Source organism: Biomphalaria glabrata, chromosome 3 (assembly GCF_947242115.1).
Source record: "Biomphalaria glabrata chromosome 3, xgBioGlab47.1, whole genome shotgun sequence".
Lineage (NCBI taxonomy): Eukaryota > Metazoa > Mollusca > Gastropoda > Planorbidae > Biomphalaria > Biomphalaria glabrata.
In genome coordinates this window covers 19,357,201-19,382,138 of record NC_074713.1, presented here as the reverse complement: position 1 = coordinate 19,382,138, position 24,938 = coordinate 19,357,201, and the positions used below count along the sequence as shown (strand labels likewise).

Sequence of the window (24,938 nt, the reverse complement as noted above, 5' to 3'; positions counted from 1 at the left end):
GATTTTTTTGTAGACAAACCGTTGTCTGCTGGCGGTCTATTTAACTTTTTCTTTCCGTCTTTTACGTCTGTCTTCAAAAATGGCTTTTCATTGAGTCTCAAATGTTTGTACAGCAACTTTTGTGAGAGCTCTCCAACTGTCTCTCTCAGAGGCCATCTGCTGCCAGAGAATGCAGCCAGGTATTTCCTCTATGCCATTGAGAGCAAAATGGCGCCTGAGTGGATCTTTATAGCGCTTGTATCTGTAACGCCCTCCTTGCCGCCAAAGAAGATTGCCTTTAGCCTGCGTTCGTCTCCCATGCGGGATAAGTGTTATTGACAGCATAAAAATTAATAAATAATTTTGTTCAAATTTGCCTTCTCACGCTTCTATATAAGTGTTTTTCTTAGAAAAGGGAGGGGGGGGGGGGCGCTGGCGAATTTTCAAAAGAAAAAATTCGAAAAGGGGGCGGTAGGCCAAAAAAGGTTGAAGACCACTGTTATAACGATTAGCAATTGTTTGGTTTGTACATATGATTCAACTATACAACTGGGTTTGCATGCTAGATAATGGATATATGTGTTGTACACCGTGACAACGCCTAATATCCACATAAATAATAACACATACAAGTTACAAATTCCAATCATTTTAGGTGTAGACGTTTCCGCATATTTTTTATCACTTCTACTCAAATTGTGTTCACGTTTCTTTGTTTTGCGCGTGCATAGATAAAAACTGAAACAGTAGACTGTTAAATTTACATTGCCAGATCAATGTGGAGTTCTTCTGGGTATTTGCCTTGTCACATCAAGACCATATGTTATTATAGGAAGTCGTGGCCCACGAAACTCGGTGTTTAGTACCAGCGTGCGGCAGGTAATTGTCTTCAGCCAACACTTGGAAACACGAGTCTACAAGTGTACTGACGTGAGTTTTGAAATTTTCAAGATCAGGGATTCCCAAACAAAGAGACATCTAGAGGCCTCGCCACATCGTTTTTCATTGAATTAACTAAAACTAAAAGAATGTTGCTATGAGAGTTAGTAGAGCTGGTAGCACGAGACTAGAATTTTAGAAATGCTGAAATTTTGAGAAAGGCGTGACAGATTCTTCAATGTTTGTAATAAGCTGTTGTTATTTGTTGTACATGTTGATATGATGTTGTTTATCATAAATGTTGATATGATGTTGTTTATCATAAATGTTGATTAGATCTTGAGATATAAGGTGCCCATAAAGGAATAGGATTTGGAAACCATTTTACTGACCTAACTTCCTACACCTAACCTAGACCTAGTTAGCCTGCAGCACTACCGGAAGTAACCTATATGTAAGACGTACTTTGCCTGCAAGAACTGAGGCTCTAGGCAGCTCCGTTTAACTGTACTTGCAGTTTCCAAATGTGCTTGTAAAAGAGAAGAGCTCTGTGACGGAAGTCTCTTTGCAACTAACTGCAGACTTTGAGTGCCAGATCGTTTTGTACAAAGATATAATTCTCTAGACAAAAGAATGTGTATAAAAGGGGGGGGGGGATTCACTGGACATAGATCTACTTGTAGGTTGGTGGGGTGCTTTACCGATCAACATTAGAATGCAGTGAGTCATTGTGATTTTAACTCAAGATTTTAAGGTAACGTAGTAGATTGTGAGCTAATGCAGCTTACAAGAGAACTATTTATCTGTCAAAACTATAAAATAGATGTCATTGTATCAACCACAGCAAACATTGGTTCGCTGAAATGGATAACCTTAACATAACACACTGTGTTTAGATATTGGGTGATATAAGGAATCAAATTGAAATCTTGTAAATGGAGTGCAAAGAAAAAAAGAAAATATTTAAATTGATTTTTAAAAACTTATCTAAGGGGTCGGTTTGATCTAATTGGTTAATTATTTGATTGGTTCATGTATTATTATTGAGAATGAATAATTGTGCAAAGTTTCAACTTTATTCGAGAATAGGAAATTGTAAAAAAAAAACGTGTACACACTTTGTACCTATCAGACGGAGTGAGTTAATATAAGCTTTGTAATAATGAACATTTTAATGTCATTTCTTTCTAAACCAATTGGTAAGTCTACTTACTAAACAAGGACAAAGAGATTCATTTCGAAATACAATCAAACACAGATTTGAAACATTTATTTTTAGGTATTCACATGACATATCGAGTTATTTGTACAAGCAATTTTTGAGAACTAGGGAAATTGAACTTCTCGCAAAAAGTTTTGACCCTGGTTCGTTGTATTTAGCTATAACATAGTTTTACTCTGGTCGTATTTTAAATAGCTCTTAATAAGACGCAATGCTGAAACATAAAGCACTCATATTACCAATTACACATAAAGTCAGGTATATAATCGAAAACAAAAATCAACTCTCAATATATTGATGTACAAAGAATTATTTGTATAGTTCAGATACAACAATCTCAGTGCAATCCCTTCATGCATTTCGTTGGCATTTCCAAGTCGTTCATTTAGATGAGATCTTAGTGGCAAGCCAGAATTAATCTTTTGTTAAATTAACATTTCCGTTTGCTGACCAAAAAAAACCCCAAACTTTTAATTAAAACGGACATGCCTGACTTTGTTTTTAATGTATTTGTTGGGACTAGAATGCTTCAACCCAACATAGAGTGGTTGGCTCTCGACGTCTTTATTTTGGAATTAGGGTAAAGATCTAAAATAATTTAGATTGTATTGGACACTTAATCTGGTTAGCTGAAGTAGATGTTGTGGACAGCTCAAGCTAGATAATCCAACCAAAATACGCGTAGGCGTTTGGTTTTATTGAACAAAAAATAATTTCAATAAAATCCTTCGTCATAACCAAATTAAACTACATTTGTATTCCCTTGCTGATGAAAACTTCTATAGCTCTGAAGTTATATACAAAGTACACATTGAATCAGAAGAGGTTTAAGGATTTTGAATTGTCTCTGAAATCATTCAAATCTAATCATTATCCCTCTACGCTATGTACATGTGTTTCCTTCTTTAATAGCGGTCCCCTTCGTTGATACATCGGAACTACAATCTATCCTCCTACACCGGAACTACAATCTATCCTTCTACACCGGAACTACAATCTATCCTTCTACACCGGAACTACAATCTATCCTTCTACACCGGAACTACAATCTATCCTTCTACACCGGAACTACAATCTATCCTTCTACCCCGGAACTACAATCTATCCTCCTACACCGGAACTACCAATCTATCCTTCTACACCGGAACTACAATCTATCCTCCTACACCGGAACTACCAATCTATCCTTCTACACCGGAACTACAATGTATCCTTCTACACCGGAACTACAATCTATCCTCCTACACCGGAACTACAATGTATCCTTCTACACCGGAACTACAATGTATCCTTCTACACCGGAACTACAATCTATCCTTCTACAAATGGCATCTTTATCATGCTACGTAGATTAAATCGGCCAACACACATACACAATCCCTAATGGGCTGGGGTGGGGGGATAAGAACTGTTTGTAGTAGTGACCAAACAATTTCACTCTAAAACCAGATCACAGGGACATATTGGTGTGACTTGTAAAAGCTCAAAAGCCTTATACGTAGGCCTAATTGTTTGTTTTACTTCAGAATAGCGAAACATCTAACACTGCAAAACATTTCCACATAGTTAGCATTTAATTATGTTATCTTTTGTCTTCTTCAGTTGTAGTCTTTTTAATTTTTTTTTTCGATCTTTTCTTTGCCGCGTCTCACCTTTATTGACCTTGACCTAAAAACGCACCAGCAATTTGTCCTTGACATCTGTGTCAAACAGAATGCAGGCACGTGAGCGCTATAGTAATAAATGCAACCATTTCTTATCAGGAACAATTTCGTTCACAACTGCTTGCTACAACATAATTGACACATAAAGAAATATCAAATTATAATCTGCTGCAGGCCTTCCACTTTTGGTAGTAACATTTTTTTACGCTAAAGGTCAAGGTGTAACTTAGCATTAGAATGGAGTGGATACAATATTTCAAGTGAATATGAACAAAGGAATTTAATGATTTTGTGAAGCAATATTGTTTGCCAGAGACTTTCAAGGTATTTAGTTCTTATCTTCACCTTCACCCGTTCCTTTGTCTGTTGGACCGTTGGGGCACCACTCTAAATCTGTTTACCGCTCTTCTCCATTCTTCTATGTCTTTTGCATTGGACAGAATCTCCATCAATGACAGACCCGTATATTTTTTTATGTTGTCTTCCCATCTCTTTCCCTGTCTGACTATTCTTTTTTTTCTGGTATTGTTCCTTGAAGGAAGGTGTTTGCGAGCGCTAAGGACCTAGTGATATGGCCATAGAATTTTAGTTGGCGTTTGTATTACTTTTCGTGTTTTCTTATTAGTTTTTGTGTGGTCCAGTGGCTGTACTAACCCTGTCGTCAATAGCTTCGTTTGTGATGCGGTCTTGGTATGTTCTACCTATACGATCTTTCAGTAGCATCGCAATTCTATTGGTAGGATCCTTCTCTCTATTTCTGCAGTCACTGTCCAAAATTTGAAAGCATATAAGAATGTGGCCATGACCTGGGAGCACATCAGTCTGATTTTTTTGTGTCCAGACCTATGAATTAGACATTCCATATTGTTTTGACTTTTCCAGTGCTGCTGCGTACTGTGCAATTGTGGCCAGTTCTGAGACGATAGCTCTAAGGTAATTAAAACTACTGACACCTGTCAGCTTTTCACCTTCAATAGTGATGTCCCTTTTAGTACCATGTTGGCTATTGGTCATAATTTTAGCTTTTAATGCGGATTTATTTGCATACCATATGCTTCGGATTTCTTGTCAATGTGCACCACCAAGTCAGCTAGTTCTTCTTTACCTGCTGGACCATCTATGTTGTCCACGAAGCGCAAAGTAGTGATTCTTCTTGCCAATGCTTACAGCACCTTCATAGCCATTACATTATCCTTAAAGGCGCAAACATTAGCTTTAATCAACTTTCCAAAAGAAAGGCCTAATTAAAGATTTGTATGCAGGGAGGAAAAAGCATAAAAAGCTTTTATGGTGTATCCTGTGTCCAGAATTCGGACGTATTAAAAAGCGAAATATTTTAATAAACTTTATCATGATTTCTGCGCACTTGTCAGGACAGTAGAATCAAATGTCTCAGCTCGTACTCTTGTAGAAAAAAACCCAATTATTTAAATTATTTATTGAGCAATGTTTTAAATCTGGCGTGCTTGACAATGTTTTGTTTTTTTCAAAATCTTTCCCCATCTACATCTTTTTATTTTTCTAACGCTTTCCTTAATGTTCCAATATATCGTCACTACATTAATTTAGATCGCTTTCTCTTCTTTTCATCTTACTGAATTCCAATCTCAAGGAACAATCCTTGAGAAGACTGGGATTTTTAATTTCTGGATCCTTAGGCGCCTCTGAGCCCTCACAAATCTAATGGGTACCTGACATTAGTTGTGGAAAAGAAAAGGCAGTTGGTCGTTATTCTAGTTACATGACACCCTCACTAGACGTGGGCCACAGAAACAGATGACTCCTACATCATCTGCACCATAGATCGCAAGGTCTGAAAGGGGAACTTTATTTTTGGTTAAGAACATAAAATGGATCACAAATGATCAACGTCTCAACAAAGACCAGATTAGGAACCTTTCTGTGTGGCAAACCTTATTACTCTACAACATCGCTACAACTTTTTTTTGCTGACCTTTTACTTCCTGGCTTTGAACCCAAGTCCTAACCATTGCTTTTGTCTACTTCCTAGTAGTCACAGTGTGTCCAAGAAGTATTTTCTCTATCGTGTCACATGATAGTGTCACCCAACTCTTGAAATCATTTGCTTACTTCCTCCTTGGGAGTGACGCGCCTCTTCTTTCTGGAGTATCACGTTATCATAGTGTGAATTTACAGGCTCTTATTAAAAGAGTTACTCCAGGCTTTGCGTAGAGAAAAAGTGCGCATCTGTAATAAAGGTAATTATTTCGAATTTTTCTTTAGTCTGAATTTTACCACTCTAGAAATAGTCAGTGAATGGTTGCATTTTGCTTTTTCAATTACTACCACTAGCTCACACTTTTGTCATGAATAGAAGGTGGGTGGAAGTTAGCTAAAAGACACATGTCAAAAACTCTGGTAACAAAATGAACAAGTTATTTCAAGCTAAAGTTCGCACAAAGAAGTATGGATGAATAACTAAGCGTCACGCTATTAGCACGAAAGTCTTTGAATCAATCCCCATGAGTGGGGGATTTAACAATAAGTTAATAGTTTAGGCCCCCCCCCCCACACACACACTTACCTGGGAGTCCTCCAAATATTGTTTTGAAGACAAAGCAAAGAAATGGTATGTTGATTACAAGGAGGCCCATATCTCAAATTGCTCAGAGTTTAATCAAGTCTAAAATCGGTCCTGCTCCATGTAGTGACCATTTTAGTCTTTCTTATTTCCTCATGACCAATGAAATATGAGTTTAGTCTGCCCTAGTATTTGAACGTCTTGTTGGTGCTCATTTCAAAGAACATATATTCAACATATATTCAACATATATTCAACATATATTCAACATATATTCAACCTACATGTTCAATTCTCAAATCGTGAGCGAGAAAACGTTATAATTAGCATTACTTTTTTTTATTCAATGCGTCATTTAACATATAAATTAGCCATCTTTCTTATTGTAAGTCTTTCATATATAACTATTTATTAATTATAAATTATAGCTATAAGCAAGCAGATATAATTATATGCTTACAGGCCTATTAAAAGAAGTTCTACAGTAATGTTGTTTTTTTTCATTGGTTATCTGGTTGCATCGTCTGCTTGTTACCTGGCAACCACGATGGAGTGGGTTTCACTCAATTTTCTTGCAGTATAAACAAGTTGTGTAAAAAAAAATGAAAGTCACACTCTTAAACATATCATATAAGTTTGATGTCAGTTTATCGACTGGTCTACTCACAGGGTGTAATAGACTGTACAAGGTAACATGTCAGAAAGGTTCTTGAGTACACATGGCACAATAGACCAGAATACGGAATGAGATTTCCGAGTAAACATTGACTCACCTGGGCTGGGAAAATGTATAAGTCTATTGTATTACATTGTATGATTGTAAATTATATCGGGTTAAAAATAATGATTGCACCGACTACAATCGATGCCTTCATTTAGACTGGCACAGAAAACACAAAGATTTAGATTTGCACTTGATTGTACACTCTCCTTCTTCTTGCTTCTCTGGGTCTCTGTCTTGTATCAGTCTTAGTCTTGTATCAGTCTTAGTCTTGTATCAGTCTTAGTCTTGTATCAGTCTTCATCTTGCATCAGTCTTCATCTTGTATCAGTCTTCATCTTGCATCAGTCTTCATCTTGTATCAGTCTTCATCTTGTATCAGTCTTCATCTTGTATCAGTCTTCATTTTGTATCAGTCTTAGTCTTGTATCAGTCTTAGTCTTGTATCAGTCTTAGTCTTGTATCAGTCTTCATCTTGTATCAGTCTTAGTCTTGTATCAGTCTTAGTCTTGTATCAGTCTTCATCTTGTATCAGTCTTCATCTTGTATCAGTCTTCATCTTGTATCAGTCTTAGTATTGTATCAGTCTTAGTCTTGTATCAGTCTTAGTCTTGTATCAGTCTTCATCTTGTATCAGTCTTCATCTTGTATCAGTCTTAGTCTTGTATCAGTCTTAGTCTTGTATCAGTCTTAGTCTTGTATCAGTCTTAGTCTTGTATCAGTATTAATCTTGTATCAGTCTTCATCTTGTATCAGTCTTCATCTTGTATCACTCTTCATCTTGTATCAGTCTTAGTCTTGTATCAGTCTTAGTCTTGTATCAGTCTTCATCTTGTATCAGTCTTAGTCTTGTATCAGTCTTCATCTTGTATCAGTCTTAGTCTTGTATCAGTCTTCATCTTGTATCAGTCTTAGTCTTGTATCAGTCTTAGTCTTGTATCAGTCTTAGTCTTGTATCAGTCTTTAGTCTTGTATCAGTCTTAGTCTTGTATCAGTCTTCATCTTGTAACAGCCTTCATCTTGTATCAGTCATAGGCATAGGTAAACTAGGCAGCTGCATAGGGACTCCAATTATCCAAGGCCATTCCCTGAATAGATTATGAAAACATGTATGACACTTATTCAAATCTCAAAACGCATGTAAGAAGATAGACATTTTCTGAAGTTTATTTCAGTGCTTGGGTATTTAAATCTTTGTTCTTGTTTAAAGTACAAGTTACACATTCTTCTTGCCTTAGATCTTTTTGTTTCATTATTCCTTGGAGACCCCGACTCTCTCTACATATATTCAATGTTTTTACCACCACATTGGACAACTCTAGCGCCGCAGGGAAAGACGGTGTCAACTCTGAGAACCTTCGAGTTAGAACATTTGTAATCATAATCTGTTTTTTTTTTTGTGTTTTTGTTTTTTTATATAACCTTAAACAAAATTTTGCGAGACAAAAAAAAATTGTCCCAAAGCAGAAGTGACAAAGCCTGCTAAGATCGATCTGACCAGGTACTTCAGCAGACGTTTTCTCGTCCGCATGAGCCGCTGGCCCGACTCCTGATGTAACGGCCGGCCTCCTTATCAATTATGTGTGCATAATTTAGATCTTCGCTCCTAAGACGTGTGTCTTACGTCAGCAGAAATCTTCGCCTCCGATCGGAAACATTGTCGCTGGCCAGAGAGGTTTATACATGCTCGTAACGTCTTGGTGTTTTCTTCTTTCATGGTCAAGTCTGGACTTCAACATAGTCTGCTTTCATCCAACTCGTTTTTTTTTTGTTTGTTTCTTTTAAAGTGAAATGTTATTTTCTTCGAAAACATGATAAAACATAGGAAATTTAAAGATATATATATATATATATATATATATATATATATTAATCTTTTACAAAAGAAAATCCGATGCCTAGGACAGACGCAGACGGTGAAAAGAAAATCTTTTCGACCACAGATGGACAATGGTTATGCTTGCCCTGGATGTGGCAAAATATGTAGGTCACAGCTAGGGCTACGCGTGTACGGGAAATTCCGCATTCCTCATAAATCTTTTGGGCTCGAAGACAGGCCTTATTATTATTATAGATCTATTAGGTGTAGATAACTGTTTCAGTCGCTAAGTTTCACTGCCTAATGATAGAGATAGTATATGTTTATAATAATACTGACTGAATGCCCAGTAGTTTGTTTGTTGTTGTTGTTGTTGTTGTTGTTGTTTTTTTTGACAAAACTGTCATGAGGTTATTAAAAAGTTTGCTCTAGTTCTGAAAGAAATATAATCCATTTCATATCGCTTTCACTTGTATATGTGGCACTTCTGTATGACACGTTGTATATGTGGCACTTCTGTATGACACGTTGTATATGTGGCACTTCTGTATGATACGTTGTATATGTGAAACTTCTGTATGACACGTTGTATATGTGACACTTCTGTATGACACGTTGTATATGTGGCACTTCTGTATGACACGTTGTATATGTGACACTTCTGTAGGACACGTTGTATATGTGGCACTTCTGTAGGACACGTTGTATATGTGACACTTCTGTAGGACACGTTGTATATGTGACACTTCTGTAGGACACGTTGTATATGTGGCACTTCTGTAGGACACGTTGTATATGTGACACTTCTGTAGGACACGTTGTATATGTGGCACTTCTGTAGGACACGTTGTATATGTGGCACTTCTGTATGACACGTTGTATATGTGGCACTTCTGTATGACACGTTGTATATGTGGCACTTCTGTATGACACGTTGTATATGTGGCACTTCTGTATGACACGTTGTATATGTGGCACTTCTGTATGACACTTTGTATATGTGGCACTTCTGTATGACAGGTTGTATATGTGGCACTTCTGTATGACACGTTGTATATGTGGCACTTCTGTATGACACGTTGTATATGTGGCACTTCTGTATGACACGTTGTGTATGTGGCACTTCTGTATGACACGTTGTATATGTGGCACTTCTGTATGACACGTTGTATATGTGGCACTTCTGTATGACACGTTGTATATGTGGCACTTCTGTATGACACGTTGAGATACGAGCTGGAAGCGTTGCTCATTTTTGTTTTCTGATTATGTGTGAACATTTTGAACGAGACCATCATGTGGGCAGCACGACATTCACTTCTCTGTTTTAAACTAGCCATGTACTTTCATTGACCTGCTGAACTTATAGACATCCTGAACTTCATAAAAACAAATATTGAAATAAATCAGAACTTTTTTTTACTTTGACGGCTAAATTTAGCCTTCCTCTTGCTCTACCATCGTCACATTTAATCAACAAAAAAATTCTTTACTTTTAAAATTCAATATTAGATCCATCTCATTAAAGTGACAGCCACATTGCTGAAGTGTAATCGTTGTTCTATGTATCCAGAGCCCTCTACATGACCTTACATGCCCTTGAACTACTAACGGCCAACGGATGTGAGAAGGACTCGTGAAAAGCGATATCGATTCTACATTCCATTTAACAGTGCACAATGACTCCGACCGAGTACATACCCATTCGATTACTTGAGTGATTATATTTTCTCTTTTGTTAAATAAAATGTTTTGAGTGTAAGGGTTGAAGAATGCACCACAGGAATCGACTCCACCACAACTGATTTAAATTGTACTAACTGGTGATAAGAACTCTAGCACTAGAATACATTCGATACTGATTCATCTCAGTTCTTACTATTAGAGGAATGTGAGATTACTGTTGAATTATAGTCCGTAATTGTTCCATTGGAATGAAAATTGTAAAGGGCATCCATGGGCCACGGCCAATGAAGGTGTCCTACGCCCGCACGACAACAAATCTTCGTATTGTCCGCACCAAACGTCAGGTAAGTAGAGTCCTCCATTCTCTTGATGCTCTTCATTACGGTGATTATCTAAAATTAGTTTCAATTAAAATTAACAAAATAGCTGTTGACACAAAAATAACAGTCCTCCTAAGAAATAAAAAATGTCCATATAATGAGCATACCAATAAATAATCACACAAGCATGTCTTCCTTGCTGGCCGAGTCAGAAAATGCGTAAGTTCTAGCTGCGAGAGTGTCAAAGGTTCGATGCCCGACTTGAGTCAAGCATATTTTTTTTATTATTTTTTCCCCATTATATTTGAAGTTTAATAATGGAGGTATTGTCTTTTAAAAAATATATTTTAAAAATGTTTTTCTTGTTACAATATTATTTTTACTGTTTTTCTGGTCTATCTATGTTTGCCCTGTGTTATTGTTACGAAATCTTTGACCTACTGTAGATGGAAATTCACTTTATGTGTTGGAAGTCATATTGCTTAATAAAATGTGGTTGTTTTTAAAGCTGTCAGACAAAGTAGTAATACTTTTCAAAAGCCAAAAAATGTTTGTCTTGCCTAGTTATTTGTCACACCATAGTTTGTTTGTTTTCTAATCTAAGACTTCAACTGCTTCTCTTATACCAATAGAATGGAGAGTACTCTGTTGCTCCACTGTCAGAGTGTTCCAATGCTATTCATCAATCTCCAGAAAGATCTAGAAACCTGATATGTCTTACATTTTCATTTCTAGTTACTATAGGAAGATGTCTACTTCAGTAATCCCAATGGTCTTGTAAATAGAAGTAATAGGGTAAGACTATTCAATAGATCCTTTTTAGTTTTGTCACGCAAATATTCCATTCGGAAGGCAGATATTAAAGCAAATATGTATAGTGTTGTGTTTATTGAAAATAACGTTACTATGGGAACTGTTATATTAGCAGTATGTGTTAGATGAATGTTCATGGCCACTAAGAAAGTATGTTAGAGAGTGACTCACATCTTAGGGATCTAGGGTTAGAGAGTGACTCACATCTTAGGGATCTAGGGTTAGAGAGTGACTCACATCTTAGGGATCTAGTGTTAGAGAGTGACTCACATCTTAGGGATCTAGGGTTAGAGAGTGACTCACATCTTAGGGATCTAGGGTTAGAGAGTGACTCACATCTTAGGGATCTAGGGTTAGAGAGTGACTCACATCTTAGGGATCTAGAGCTAGAGAGTGACTCACATCTTAGGGATCTAGGGTTAGAGAGTGACTCACATCTTAGGGATCTAGGGTTAGAGAGTGACTCACATCTTAGGGATCTAGGGTTAGAGAGTGACTCACATCTTAGGGATCTAGGGTTAGAGAGTGACTCACATCTTAGGGATCTAGGGTTAGAGAGAGACTCACATCTTAAGGATCTAGTGTTAGAGAGTGACTCACATCTTAGGGATCTAGGGTTAGAGAGTGACTCACATCTTAGGGATCTAGTGTTAGAGAGTGACTCACATCTTAAGGATCTAGTGTTAGAGAGTGACTCACATCTTAGGGATCTAGGGTTAGAGAGTGACTCACATCTTAGGGATCTAGGGTTAGAGAGTGACTCACATCTTAAGGATCTAGTGTTAGAGAGTGACTCACATCTTAGGGATCTGGGGTTAGAGAGTGACTCACATCTTAAGGATCTAGTGTTAGAGAGTGACTCACATCTTAGGGATCTAGTGTTAGAGAGTGACTCACATCTTAGGGATCTAGTGTTAGAGAGTGACTCACATCTTAGGGATCTAGTGTTAGAGAGTGACTCACATCTTAGGGATCTAGGGTTAGAGAGTGACTCACATCTTAGGGATCTAGTGTTAGAGAGTGACTCACATCTTAGGGATATAGTGTTATAGAGTGACTCACATCTTAGGGATCTAGTGTTTAGGGGTTGATACGTCTCACAGAGCTAAACTGCTGTTTAACAAGCCAAATAACAAAAAATGCTGAAGAAAAAAAACTAAGCTTATATAAGAGATAAAACTCGCAAAAATTACGTATATTTCAATACTTCTAGATTTATTTCCATTTTCAAAATAAAGCGAAATGAATTCATTTTCTTTAATTAATTAGCTATTTTTAAAAATTGATTCATGTTTTGTCTTCGAAAATTAATAATTGTGAACATTTTAAATTTGATCAGAGAATGGGAAGTGTGAGAAATAACGTGTACAAGATTTGTGTCAGACAGATAAACAGACAGACTAAAAGTGAGTTGATATAAAGCTTTGTAAAAATGTTTCAAGGGCTTTAGAAGCAGCGCCTCTGTCTGTGCCATTTTGTTTCTACAACTTCTCATGTGAATAAAAGGCCCATTCTTATTACACAATTGTGGACACAAGTTTGGGCATCAGCAATCACCAGACGCTAAAACATTTTCACGCTGTGCAGCTTAGCCTAAGCCTATTTTAACACATTTAAAAAAAAAGTAACACATCTATTAAGCCATGATGACCTGAGCCAAATGGGTCAGTCCTCCATAAGAAGCAAGAAAGACAAGCGAATGAAAGAAATCTTCCAGTACATATGTTTGATATCAATAATTGAGTTGAAGCGATGTGGAAGACATAACGTTTCCAATGTGAGTATGGTATGTACAGCTACCCCTTGGGAATCCGATGCAAGTAGCAGAGAATTGATTGTCCTATATCCGAGTGAAGTACGCACAGCCGTCACAGCACGAATTAAAACACAACAACAATAGGATAGAATTAAATTATGACTAATACCTATCTATTTGAGTGTAGAACATGATTCTTCAGAAACCTAAGGCTTGGATAAAACATTGTTATTAGGCGTGACGTCTGCATTACGTTTGCATTAGGGGTTAGAGGTTAGCGGTTAAATGTCAATTTCTTGGTAAAAGTGTGCAATTCTTTGTTATCTATAACAACGTATTGTCATTTTGGTTCAAGGTCTGACATTGGCATGGTTTTATGGATGAATGATAATGTTGCAATATTTTAGTCACAGTTACTTCAATCCACCGAAGTAAGTGGAAAAACAAAATGTACTTGGTGTTTTCTTGTCATAGCAAACGGATAGTGTACTAGTGTACTAAAAGTTTTCTTTGTGACTTGTTTGGTAAACTTTGTGCTTGGTAACATTAAGAATTCCCTTTGAAGTTAAAGTGGAACAAAATGGAACTACTTAACTTTCTTGCATTGGGGCGGGATGGAACGGAGAGTTGCAAAGGGGGATAATTTGGGTAAAGGGAGTTAAGGAAGAGGTAATAGTCTTCGCTGGGGTCTGAAAGAATTATTAATGAGGACTTTTCTAGCTACTGGCCTTAGCGTACTACTTCGCTCGACCTTGCGGAGGGATACCCAATTGAGAGCGGAGTGTGTGGAGATATTTCAACAAACCACCTCCCCGCTCCATGGTGACTGTCACTAACCCGAGGGTTCACTGTAAAGCTGTTTCTGGCACTTGTACAATAATCTTGGGCAAAAGCGTTTGTCTTTCACATTGGCTTTGTACTGAACTCAAGCTAGGTCACGGGCTAAATCTTGTATTTGATAGGAACCTCTATCCCAGAGTGTTTGTCTTTGATTGACTTAGACTGAACCTACTGAACCTTGTCTTTGTTCTACAAATTGAACCTAGTTTTAGCTAGAATCAGATATAATATACTCTCAAATCAGACATATAAATTAAACGGTGTATGCAAAATAAAGCTTATTATGTCGTTTTAATTATCAATGCATATTTAGTATCTTATCTTATTTTACATTAAAATTACTCTTATTAAGACGCTATCACATTTTTAAGGAAAATAAGAAGCCATGTTTAATGAAAATAATATTTGGCTTATGTCGTGAATTATCAAATCGAGAGAAAAGAAAAATATATACACATTTACATTGCTTTAAATTCAGTGTGTTATTTTATGTATATATCAGCCATCTTTCTTATAGTTGGGTGATATAGAGTGTCTCGCCGTACATAGTTGTATCATCAAATCATTAGCCAAGACTATTAATAGAGAACATTTTAAATTTTTTATGACGATGGATAAATAGTACAGAATTCAATTCGGCCAGAAAGTGACATCTGTGACAAACAAATCACACAGATGAAGCCATAGTCTGCTGGAGGAAGACGATTTAAAATCCAAACTTCCTCAATATCATTCCAATAAAAATGGCTGCAAGGTCACGTGGTATGCGCCTCGAACATCGCCGCAATGATTCATAATTCAATTCCTGCCTTCAGTCCCGCACAAGATGTTGGGCTGTTACGTAATTTCCATATCTGAAGGAACGTATGGAACTTGTAAACTAAAACATTAATAATATAGTTTTTTTTTCCCCCTTGAAAATGAGATGAAACACACCTCATTAATCTTGTTTAATTATCTACTTAGTGTGTTGGGTCTTTCAGACCATTCTGAATCTGGTTTAATTATCTACCAAGTTGGTTGGGTCTTTCAGTCTATTCGGAGTCTTTCTTACTTAATTATTGTATTTCTGTTGCAACAAAAAAAGCCTGGTACTTATACATTTAAATCTGACGCAGATTATACAAAAAAAACAACAACAACAACAACACAAAGTATTCCATTGGTTATGATGGTGACAATGAACCTAATTCAAATTTATTGAGTGCAATGAGACATTAGAAAAAAAACAACATGGAATTGAGCTGGTCTTGTAGTTTCTTGCAGTTTTAAGTTTAGTTTAATAAACCAAAAGATAGACAAGAAAAAACGACTAATCTTCAGAATATAAAGTCTAAGTCATACAGTGATCAGATGAAGCTGTTTTTAAAATTGTTAAGCCTATTACACTCGAAGCTGTTTAAAAGATGTTCGGCCTATTACACTCATTGAACATCAGTTAATTGGACACATTACTCTATGCAAGTAGAATAACTGAAAGATTATTACTGCAGTGAATGATTATGACAATATAGCCTGTCACAATGTATTCAATGCCTTCATGTTGTACGATTGGTGTGTTGTGATAACAATCGTTGTGTCGCTAAGTGAATTTAAAAAAAAATACTTATTAATTGCAATCTAAACTTTTGTGGGGCTCAAATAATATTTTTCTTTCGTTTTGTTTATTTTTTTAAAATATGGAATCTATGGATTATGGATGAGTGGGAAAAAACGCATGGCTTTTTACAAACAGTATTCGAATTCCAAAAAGGTTGTATTTACTGATCGCCTAAAGGTAGCCCGGAGACCTTCTCCCAGATAATCCCTGCTCCGAAAGATCAGCTAAAGAGCACTATGCATGCTTGAAGCATTAAGTATAAACTATACAACAGTAACTCTACAAATAGTTCATATAACTATTCTATTTGAACTATGTATAAGCACAAAGAAACCTTACATTAATGATACATGAATGTATAAGGAGAAATGTTCGCATGGGAACAAAAAATAAGTCTTCACAATCATCTGTCTTCATCTTTTCCTGTACTCTAATATGTAAATTAGTGAATACAGAAAAGAGATATTGATGGCCGAGTGATAAAGTGCTTAGCTTCAGATGGCCACAAGTTTGAATCCAGGTGTGGACTAAGATCTTGTACCTCGGGATTTCCAGAACCTCCCTGAGCCCACGTGGACCTTGTTTGTGAAGTGAAGGCTGTGCCTGTACTGGCCACACGACAATAAAACATCAATACAGATACGATTTACTTCATTTAACCAACGCATGGCAAAGTCTGAAAGAGGAGATTTTTATTTTAGCTAGTTAGAGAGCTAGAAATACAAACGTCGTTCTTCTGACCAATACTGACTGGATGGCTGCCTGGTTGGTCAGTATGCCTACTGGACTGTTGTTCGATCGTCTCGATGGTCAAGAGTTCATTCTATGCCCTGTGCCGTCCCCACATTGTCCTGCGGGAGCTTTGAACTCGGAAGTAGATTCTCTTCAACTCTGAAGGAACATCCGAAGCATGTAAAACAATTTACAAACAATAAAACGAATATTCACAATGGTAACACCATCAGTAATACCATCAGTAACACCATCAGTAAAATCGCAAAATTCAGAGACGTCTCCGGACAGAAGACTATAAAGTAAAGTACCAATAATACACAAAACTAAATCCTAACTAAAGAAAATACTCAGATAGACACAAAGATAGAGGTATATTTATTGTTCCATACTCTAGGACAAAGCAGACACGGTGGCTGAGCGGTAAAGCGTTTGGCTCCCGGTGAAGACTGGGATCTTTAACTTCGGGATCATTGTGAGCCTCTAAGTCCACACAGCTCTAATAGGTGACCCACGTTAGTTGGGGAAAAGTAAAGGCGGTTGGTCGTTGTGCTGGCCACATGACACCCTCTTTGACCGTTGGCCACAGAAACAGATGACCGTTACATCATCTGCCCTATAGACAATAAGGTCTGAAAGGGGAACTTTACTTTTTACTCAAGGACAAAGTCTTACCAGAGGGACACACTAACTTAGTGATGGAACGTCCTTAATATAAACCACCTCGTTAGAAAGTCTGAAACATAAATACCGTTGAAGTCTACTCAAAATAAACCTCAATGTTTTGAAAGTAATTATAAGTTATTTTAGTTTCTTTTTTTTAAACCTGTTTCTTAAACAATGTTTTCAACTAGATCTATGGATGATTTCGAAAGTAATGCTTAATTAAGTATCGGGCTGACCTGGTAAGAAGAAAGGCCAAAAGCGACATTGCGTGTGACTAACTCGTTCATATATTTTATGCTTATTGATCAATTCCCTTACGATTTTACTTCGAGTGTGTCTATATCTGTGTGTGTGTGAGCGCTATAGCCTGACACAGATCGTACGGATGAGCTTAAGAGAGCGATTGGAGTTGGAGCAAGCATTTTCCGATTCAGCGCTGTTCTGCATGGGAGATCAGTCGCTGGTGAAGTGACCGCCCTTAGACATGGCTCACTGGGTTTCTGTTGATTTCCCCCCTTGGGAGAGGCAGTGAAACAAAACATGCAGATGAACTAGCGTGCTCGTCGGGAGGCATTGTGGGGGTAGAGCTGGTGTAAGAAAGGATCAACTACTAGGACTCTGCTGAAAAAGAACTAAAAATCGATGGTTAATATAAGGCTAATATTCTACTGTACAATATCATTAGACGTGTAGGCGGACACGGTGTTATATTGTCATTACTATGTCATTCTCTCGGGATAGTGCTTTTGTCAATGTCTTAAAGACAGTCTCACCTTTTGGTAATGTAGCGGTACAAGTATACATATAACTCAGCCAGGACTTCCATCATCTGTACAACGCATAGTAATCTATTTCTTCTTAACGTCTGGTCTGAATACATTTTGATCGTCTCTGTGTGAACTTTTCATTTCTTTCCCTGTGTCAACTTTGATATAGTTGGGAGGCTCTCAACTTTCTAGCGATCCCCAATTCAAAGTGTTTGTTCTACCAATTGTTTGTTTTTTTTCGAAATCTCAAAACGTTTAAGATCTCTTGCCATCCTCTGGCTGTTTGTGCAAAAATACTTTAATCCATTAAAACAAAACTTTCAGCAGTACTAAAGTTTTAATAATTGAGTTAGCTAATTTAGTTAGTATGAAATGTTTTTTATGTTTTAGTTTGTTCGGGTGTTCCTTGAGTTAAATTTGGTAAAAAATACTGTTACGAATCTCATATCCAGGCTCTCTGCAAACTGCACCATACACCACCAACTTAAAGAACTTGACAAGTCAGGGCTCCAAAATAACGTAAAGGTTTAATGTCCATAAATAACAGCCAATACTGTACAATTGGCAGCACGTAGAACAGTACAAATAGCTCTTCGATAACAAATATCTCTCCGATAACACCGTTCCGTCGTATCAAGTCTTGCACTGGCCTCTCCGTCTCGTTCCGGGCTTGCACTGGGTTCAACAGTTCGGGACTGACTTCACACACTTGGGCTCGATGTGTCGGACTCGATCACAGACCAAGATCAAGACGCCGGTCGTCTCAACTGTACTTGACAGTACTCCGCACTGAACCGTCGTAATGCTCCGTACAGAACCACACCGTTGAACTGTGCTGTAGTCGACCGTGTTCTGAACTCCTGTCGTGAACCCACTTTCTGAACCGTCTTGACTGCGACACCTCCGCTCTTTATATAGGGTCCCTACTGGCCTTCTAGAACCGGACAGAACGCCGCTCGACGTTTCTAGGTGGTCAGATGACTACAACTCTCGTGACGCTAATGAGCTCTGTTCACGACGGCGATTCTTCCCGAACCCTTTTGTTGACACTCGTCTCGGCCGATCGTCGTAACTCGTCACGGTTGACTCGCTCGTCTAGCGCTGGCCTGGGGCGATTTTGCGTCGGCTGACTACACTCACACCACTACCCCCATCTGTGCCACCACCAGGTTTATAACACTGCCCCCTCCTTAGATCTGTCCGTCCCGGGCAGATTCAACCTCATGACATTGGCTGTGAAATTTCATCGCTGTAGGTGGGGGTCGATCGGTGGCAGTTGGCTTGCGTCTTGAGCTTAATGGGGCCATCCATGTTGCAGTCAGCAATGGTCGCTTCCTTCTTCTCCTCCAGTTTGCCTTGACCTGGTTGCCTCGCCTTCGTGCTTTCATCGCCATCCACGTGGAACTCAGAAAACGTTTTCTTCTCCTCCAGTTAGCCTTCATCTGGTTGTATCGACCTCGTGATCGCATGGTCATCCATATTGCACTCAGCAAAAGTCGCCTTCTTCTTCTTCTCCGCCAGTTGGTCTTCATGTGGCTGCAGTTATTTCTTGGTAGAATCACCATGCACGTTGGACTACGCAAACGCCGCCTTCTTCTTTTCCTCCAGTTGATCGTCCCCTTGTTGCAGTGACGTTGTGGTTGCATCGCTCTCTTGTCGGTCGGTACCGAGGACAGCCACTTGACACATGGAGAGGTATTGGATGTAAGGGCTGGGGATACCAAGATCGTTGGCAAAAGAGGTGGCTTCATAGGGCTTTGCGAAGAAGGACTGGGATGGGCTTCAAATCCACAGGGAGGGGAATTGTGGTACAGGTCATCATCTTCAGCCTTGTCTGGAGGGCATGCTCGTGGGGCAGGTTGGTAACACTCCTCGTGCAAAGGTTCCTCGTTTTCGGCGTCAGGCTCCATTCGGCTTTCTTCTCCACCATCAGGACCTCTCTCTCTTGTCTCAGTATCGGGCCAATCGTCTGTTGGTTTCAGACCTTGTCGATGACTTTCGTCGTGCAAATGTCCATCAACTTCAACGTCAGGCTTCCTTGGATTCTCTTCACCACCATCAGGACTTCCCTCTTCAGTCTTGGCAGCTGAACCAACGTCTGTTGGGTGCAGATCTGGCTGGTATATCTCGACTTGCGTATGCCTCTCAACGGCTTCGTCAGGTTTCAATGGGTTCTCATGATCACCACCAACGCTCCTCTCACTGGTTTTAGCATCTGAACGAACGTCTGTATTGATGATTCTCTCCTCCACAGCAGGTATGCGTTGGTTCATGGCGGCTATCTTGGTGTTCATGGCATCTATCTTGGAATTGATGTTTCCTAGCATTGAGCTCAAGAGCTCCTCCATATCTGGTTCTACGTCAAAAAGATACGTGTCTGGATCTTCCTCTTCTTCCACTATGTCTTCCCGGAGGCGTGCCTGTAATGTTTCTTTAATTCCACTTGTCTTCAGCCCTCGATCGCGTAGCTCTCGCTTCAGTTCTTTCACTTCGAGTTAGTACAGCAGTTTCAGACGAGCCATAGTAGATCCGTTCCTATCCGATACGATCCGATCCCACTTCTGACACCAGTGTTACGAATCTCACTATCCAGGCTCTCTGCAAACTGCACCATACACCACCAACTTAAAGAACTTGACAAGTCAGGGCTCCAAAATAACGTAAAGGTTTAATGTCCATAAATAACAGCCAATACTGTACAATTGGCAGCACGTAGAACAGTACAAATAGCTCTTCGATAACAAATATCTCTCCGATAACACCGTTCCGTCGTATCAAGTCTTGCACTGGCCTCTCCGTCTCGTTCCGGGCTTGCACTGGGTTCAACAGTTCGGGACTGACTTCACACACTTGGGCTCGATGTGTCGGACTCGATCACAGACCAAGATCAAGACGCCGGTCGTCTCAACTGTACTTGACAGTACTTCGCACTGAACCGTCGTAATGCTCCGTACAGAACCACACCGTTGAACTGTGCTGTAGTCGACCGTGTTCTGAACTCCTGTCGTGAACCCACTTTCTGAACCGTCTTGACTGCGACACCTCCGCTCTTTATATAGGGTCCCTACTGGCCTTCTAGAACCGGACAGAACGCCGCTCGACGTTTCTAGGTGGTCAGATGACTACAACTCTCGTGACGCTAATGAGCTCTGTTCACGACGGCGATTCTTCCCGAACCCTCTTGTTGACACTCGTCTCGGCCGATCGTCGTAACTCGTCACGGTTGACTTGCTCGTCTAGCGCTGGCCTGGGGCGATTTTGCGTCGGCTGACTACACTCACACCACTACCCCCATCTGTGCCACCACCAGGTTTATAACAATACCATTTTATATTGCTACTAAAGTCTACTATATTTATTGCATTTCATCTCAAGTTGATTTTGTTAATACTGTAATAAAAGTTGTACTTAGTTTTGTTCACTAGGAAGTTATTCAAGTGATTTCAAGTTTTATAAGCTAAGATATACTACGCCTACAGCGGTTTAGTTGTCTACCAGAAGTTTGGTGCTACAAGTCAACGGCCATCAACAACACTATGCACTCCTCAGAACAGTCTAATCTTGATTGTAAATATGCTTTGAAATATCAATCATTATATTATTATTTAAATGATGTTTCAAAAATCTGATTCTTTCCACAATTTATGATTGTGTCAGAGACGAAAGACTATTCAGTTCGTTTTTAGTGGCCCCAGATAGGAGAAAAGACGCTATTAGTTTTGTGTGAAATGTCTGTCCGTCTGTTCGGCTGTCTGTCTGTCCGTCCGTCCCGTTTAGATATCGTAAACTAGAAAAAATAGTGAAAATCCGACATCACAATATTTTAGACCATTGAAAGCTCTGATGCAACGGCTACTTTTTTTTTCTGAAAGCGAAAAATCTAATTTTTAAAATCACTTATGTAAGCAGTTTTTTTTAAAGAGAAAAAGCTATTTGGTATGCATTATAAGTTAGACCTAATTTAAAACGAATAGTACTCTTCTAAACAGCATTTACAGAAACATTAACAATGGCACCAATAGGCACTCACCATTATTTATTTTAATTTTTTTTTCTGAATATTCGAATAAGAGATTGAGCCTTTACAAAACAATTACGTCAATTATATGACTTCAGTTAGGACAGGGGAGGCGCAGTAGCTGAGCGGTAAAGCGCTTGGCTTCCGAACCGGGGTTGCCGGGTTCGAATCCTGGTTAAGACTGGGATTTTCAACTTCGGAATCTTTGGGCGCCTCTGAGTCCACCCAGCTCTAATGGGTACCTGACATTAGTTGGGGAAAGTAAAGGCGGTTGGTCGTTGTACTGGCTACATGACACCCTCGTTAACCGTAGGCCACAAAAATAGATGAACTTTACATCCTCTACCCTATAGACTACAAGGTCTGAAAGGGGAACTAGTTAGGCTAGGTTCACATCTAACTTTGCATTCACTTTCACCTTTCCTTTGATCTTCTAGACCTGTCAACCTTCTTTCTCCATTCTTATCTCTCATTTGTCTTTGATATAATTTCATTCGGATGTTCTATCTGAAAATATTGAAGCCTGACTGGGTGGACCACTTCGGGGGCTGACTTTGAGTTTGTGTTTCCACACAAACTGTCTTTTTAACCTTGTTTATAATGAAATGAAGTCTTTCTACGTCATTGAAAACAATTGATGTCAATAGGGTCTATTTTTACATATAAAACCACAGTCCAACTGCCCCCACAATTGTTTTGTATGGTGACCCATGGTGACTGCGGCATACACTGGCATACAATAACAATAAATCAATACCATATTCCAAAGCTTGTCATATGTCTTGTGTATCAATTCAATTAAACATAACTCGGAACAACAACAACAACCAAAAAATTGGTCAAAACGAATGAAATGTGACTCTAAGAGTCGAATATCGTTAATGGAATGGTCAGACAAAAAAAAAGCTTTGTTCATTTTATAAGGTCTAGATGTTTGATGACTAGGTTCGGGTAATATGGTAATAGAAGTCTGAACACTATGGGAGAATACATTGTCGGTGTAGGGATGTTGTTTTGTGTATTGATGAAGCCGCCACGTATCTAGTTAGCTATTGATAAGCCAAGGTGTTTTTTTTGTTGTTTGTTTTTGTTAGCGATTTTGAAGCCATGTTTCATGGTTGTAATTGTGAAGTCATGTGTCATGCTTGTGATTGTGAAGTCACGTGTCATGGTAGTAATGGTAAATATAAAACGGCCGAGTGGTAACTGTAAAATTACGGTATTTGTTTATTTGTAACTGTAAGATTTATTTTCGTTTGTTTTTCATTTGTTATTAACATTTCCGTGTATTCTATATGAGTGTACTAATCGTCATTGATATTTCTAAAGTAAAATGAAGGTAAATTTAGTCACAAATGTATGTGTTAAATACGCCAATTCTGTGAACTCTGAATGTATGCAATTTTCCATCAAATCTTTCAAAACTCACGTTCCGCTACTAAATAAACATGCACTACTTTAACCAGATAAATTAATAAGAAGCCTTTTGTAGCAGTTTGTGTTAACTGGATAAGTATAAACGAATAAGCGCGCTGGAGTTGTAGTCTGTGCTATTGTAGCAGTTTGTGCTAACTGGATAAGGACAACTGAATAAGCACGTTGAAGCTATTGTAGAAGAATGTATTGATCTTACTGTTTCTGTCAATAGATCATGTCAATGGAATAAGCATAAAGTGATAAACAAAACGTCGTTTATTTATTTTTAGGACGTTAATCTTTGTTGTTGCTCAAGATAGAGGTGGAGGGAATAATAAAAAGTTGGATAAGAAGATTGACATGGAAAAAAATTGATCTCTTCTATTAAGAAGTGGGCAATTGTAGGGATAAAATAAAAGAAAGGAAATTCAAGAAACAAGAATAAGGATTAGCGGTGGTAAACTCTGGAAACACTGATACTATTTCTGCTCTAAATGTTTAGGTCTACAATAGGATATCACCTAGTCATGGACTCTGTTCAGGAGTCACAGTCATGTATTGTTACAGTGGCAGAATGTGTGAGCTGTCAGGCTAAGGTGGCAGTTGACGAATGATGAGATTGGATTTATTATTCGTTTTTCTTGCAGTTGAACTGCTATTCGTATTTCTTGCAGTTGAACTGCTATTGGTTTACATTGAATTTCATGTTTTTGCTTCTTTCTACGCTTCATCCGTACATGGCATATTTCTTTGTATCCCAAGTCGTGGCGGCAATTTCTGCAATTTTTCCCTATCTCAAGATTACTTTTTTCTACTCTTTCTTTCTCATTCTCTCTACTTTTCTCTCTCTAACTCTCTACCTCTCTCTCTCTCTCTACCCCCCTCTCTCTCTTTCTAACTCTTTCTCTACCTCTCTCTCTATCTCTCTACCTTTCTCTCTCTTTCTCTCTCTACCTCTCTCTCTCTACCTCTCTCTCATTTCTTTTATCTCTCGCTCCCACTTTCTTTGTCTATTTCTCTCTGTCTCTCATACACTTAGTCTTTGTCTCTTATTCTGGGTTTTTTTTTTACTACCAATAGTGAGAACCACTGAATAAAACTATGTATCGCATCCATATTACTAATTGTCTCTAGATTCTCCTTTAAAAAACAGCCAATATTAATAACCCGAGTTAATTACAGACTGACAAATAACAGAATACACAGATCTAGATCTGGTTGTAAATGTCACCCAGATAAGAATCACGTAAGGAAAAAAAAACCTAGCCTTATTATTTCATTTGTTTTTAAAACGTGAACAAAGAAATAGGATCGTTTTGTGTAGGGATTGTCTTGTGTCTCTTTCTTCCCACTCAACTGTAGAAATAACTCAAGTCGCTAGCACGATGTAGCAGGCGTTAAGGGGTGTCCCGCTTAATAACCGAGAAAGTGTCGCGCCGGTGAAGAGGAGGCAGGAAGCGAGTATTCCGTCCCGGAACGCGATAATCGTGCATTTGGA

At 38.5% G+C, this 24,938-nt stretch overlaps 1 protein-coding gene across 4 annotated transcripts in view; it reads left to right on the top strand.

The window, feature by feature from the left end:
* Window positions 1-24,938, top strand: part of LOC106056984 (neuropeptide prohormone-4-like) — a 136,641-nt gene that overhangs the window by 22,976 nt on the left and 88,727 nt on the right. For 2 of the 4 annotated variants that reach the window (XR_008776947.1, XM_013213965.2), the window contains exon 1: window positions 10,746-10,856. The exons of 1 other annotated variant lie outside the window; for it this stretch is intronic. Coding sequence is in view for 2 of the 3 variants with exons in the window: in XM_013213965.2 (XP_013069419.1) it covers window positions 10,761-10,856 (96 nt within the window). In the remaining variant the exon portion in view is untranslated. Of the gene's footprint in view, window positions 1-10,745; window positions 10,857-23,342; window positions 23,364-24,938 lie in introns of those variants that run through there. One more of the 4 variants, XM_013213966.2, reaches the window with a different exon arrangement.